Here is a 3,266-nt window from a genome sequence, read left to right as displayed (position 1 = left end):
TGTGCAGAAAAGTAAAGGGTAGGAAGTCTTAAGGAAGGGGATGTGTTTTCAAAGTTTACACGTCTAGTAAAGGATTTGGGATGAGCAAAGGACAAAGAATAATTGGTTCTGGGCATGAAATTTAAAAAAAAATTAGACAAAGAAAAGAAAGTAAAAATGCTTAAGATGTCTAGAGTCTTCAGAAGAGGAGAAAGAACCATAGTGATATTAGAGTTTTGCCAATCCGCTAGAGTGATAAGAAGTGAACTCTTCCTAAGACCAAATCTAAAGAATGAAAGAATGGGTTTGAGATGAAGTTTCTGATGAAGGGTAGAGATAGGTCTAACTTCGGTTTGGAATGTTCTTTGGGTAGACAGGGCGCTGCTCTTGTATGCATCAGTTGGTTTAAACCTTTAGCCTTCTCTTAAGCTCAACTCTTCTCATGAGAGAACCTTGTTATGTATCGATGGAGCCACTTGAGAAAGAGACCACATTTGTCTCTAACCTTTCACCCTAGCCAAATGAGTTCAATGACACTGCATAGCTTGATTCATGGTTCTTTGTTAATAAATGTTAAAGGGGGTGATTGATAGGATTGCATGTGTAGATCAAGCGAATGAAATTCCTTCACCATGCATCATAGAACTAAAAACAAGGACCTTGATTCTAACTACTCTATTCAGTATGTTTTAGGTTCTGAGACCCCATCTTCACACCTCTTCTCCATACCTTGTTCTTGATCGTTTGCTTGAGGGCAAGCAAAGAATAAGTTTGGGGGAGTTGATATGTCTATATTTTGTCTCTGCTAAGCATGTTTTTATCACGCATCTAGTTAGGATAACTAATTGTTTTGCATGAATTTCTACTCTCTTTTGTACACTTTTCATATTTAGGTAGTTCTTGCATTATCTTCGCATACATCGTGCATTTTGGAGTATTTCAGGTATTTAGGAGACTTTGGAGCCAGGCTGTCTCGAGTCGCACCATCACTCCGTCATCACACATCCGATCGGGTTGCGCCATCACTCCGTCATCACACATCCGCTCGGGTCGTGCCATCATTCTGTCATCATACATCCGCTCGAGTCGCGCCATCATTCCATCGTCACATATCCGCTCGAGTCGCGCCATCATTCCGTCATCACACATCCGCTCGAGTCGCGCCATCATTCCATCGTCACACATCCGCTCGAGTAGCGCCATCATTCCATCGTCACACATCCGCTCGAGTCGCGCCATCACTCACTCGAGCCACTACTTGTTCGCACATGTCAGGAAGACGTTCCATCTTACACGCTTCAGGAGATTCCCAAACCGACTCTTCATCTTGTCGTTTTAAGTTTTAGGGATTTTACGTCTTTACTATAAATACGTTTTGTTAAGTCTCCACGACATCATCTAAGTTTTTATCTCGTTTTTATTTTGTAAGGTTTCGCTAGCCACCAAAAACCGTTCTCAGACTTTGTATCCAGATATCTTTTGATACATTGAGTATTTGCATTTGATTTCTTCTACAAACTTGTTTATCTCATTTTTACCTATCTTAGAATGTTTGTTTCAATGTTTTCTGAGTTTGTATTGTTGATGATGATTTCTGGATCTGAGTAGTGCGTTAGTTCTTGAGGATGGGATAGATTAGGTGGAGGATCTTAGGATGTAGGGTGTTTAAGCTTGATTTGTATGATTCCCTTCTGGACTAGAGTTAGAATTACTAGTTTCTCTCTGATCAATTGGAACTAGGTTCGAGACATTTCCACACCCAAAAGGTGTTCGATGAAATGTCTGACCAACTAGTGCCAGAGACTTACATTCCTAGCCTAAGAGATTAGTTGTGTAGGATGTTTGTTCACGTGAATGAACTTGTTTGTCATGCCCGCTCGACCACGTTTCTCTAGCGAGAGCTAGGTATGGAAGTGGTTGAGTCTGAGTAGCTTTTACCAAGAGATTGGGTTAGCTAAGTTGTGATGTTCATTGTTTAGGGATAGATAGCTTGTGGCATGTTAAACACTCTGTAGACTAGGATACTCCACCGACATCAATTACTCCCATCCTTAGGACTTTTATCCTTTTGATTGATATTACATTCCTGAGATTGTTTCGCTTCTTGCCTTTTTTTTAGTTCATGTTTAGACTCGTTTCTGTTTTTATTAATTTTCAATTCTTGTCTTGCATTCTCGTTTCTAGTTCCAGAACGCATTTCTGTTTGCATTTTTTGTCATTCTAGGATTGTTAGAAAAAACACTCTTTTTGAATTGGCTTGACTTGTGATTCCTTGATTGCATCTTGATTGCCAGCAACATCCCATTCGGATTGACACCTTAAATACTACAACACTTAAGGTTAATTGAACCTACTAGGATAAGACACACAAAAATCTTAGTATCACTGGTAATAACTCTTCTGTTGTTGCGGTTGTCCTCTCTTCATTCTCTCAACGCTTCTCTATCAAGGACCCAACGAATCTACATTATTTTCTTGGTATTGAAGTTTCAAGGACATCCCAAGGTCTTCATCTCATGCAACGTAAGTACATAATGGACCTCCTTCACAGAATAATATGCACCTATCGAAACCAGTTCCCACACCGTTACCAGCATCTCCGAAACTCACACTCACGACGGGAACTCCTCTTGATGATGCATCACAATATCGATCTGTTGTTGGAAGTTTTCAATATTTATCCTTCACTCGTCCAGATATTTCATACGTCGTCAATCGACTCTCTCAATTCATGCATCGCCCCACTACTGATCACTGGCAAGCGGTGAAACGGGTTCTACGTTACCTTGCTGGAACACCAACACATGGTATCTATCTTCATGCTAACTCTCCTATCCTTCTTCATGGTTACTCTGATGCGGATTGGGCAGGAGATACAGATGATTATGTCTCCACGAATGGGTATCTTATCTACAATGGTCGCAATCCTATCTCTTGGTCTTCAAAGAAGCAGAAAGGAGTGGCTCGCTCTTCCACCGAAGCTGAATACCGGGCTGTGGCCAACACTGCCGCTGAGGTCCGCTGGCTATGCTCCCTCCTCACTGAGTTCTCCGGTAATTTACTGTGATAACATTGGAGCTACATATCTATGTGCGAACCCTGTGTTTCATTCTCGTATGAAGCATATCGCAATTGATTACCACTTTGTTAGGGATCAGTATCAGATTCAATCCAACCAGCTTCGTGTCTCTCATGTTTCTACACATGATCAGCTGGCTGATACACTTACCAAACCTTTGTCAAGGACGCAGTTCCAACGTGCATGTATCAAGATTGGCGTCACCAAG

General features: G+C 41.2%; 1 protein-coding gene across 1 annotated transcript; it reads left to right on the top strand.

Moving 5' to 3' along the window:
• Positions 1-2,536: 2,536 nt before the first annotated feature.
• Positions 2,537-3,046, top strand: LOC109131533 (uncharacterized mitochondrial protein AtMg00810-like). Its single transcript, XM_019242578.1, has one exon. It carries the CDS (start codon positions 2,537-2,539, stop codon positions 3,044-3,046), a length of 510 nt encoding a protein of 169 aa, XP_019098123.1.
• Positions 3,047-3,266: the final 220 nt, after the last annotated feature.

This window comes from Camelina sativa, unplaced genomic scaffold (assembly GCF_000633955.1).
Source record: "Camelina sativa cultivar DH55 unplaced genomic scaffold, Cs unpScaffold00456, whole genome shotgun sequence".
NCBI lineage: Eukaryota > Viridiplantae > Streptophyta > Magnoliopsida > Brassicales > Brassicaceae > Camelina > Camelina sativa.
The sequence above is the reverse complement of the archived record's forward strand: the minus strand, read 5'-3'. Positions and strand labels throughout refer to the sequence as shown.

What these genes read in the sequence shown, in the direction of transcription:
- LOC109131533 (XM_019242578.1), top strand. Translation starts at nt 2,537, where the DNA reads ATGCACCTATCGAAACCAGTTCCCACACCGTTACCAGCATCTCCGAAA.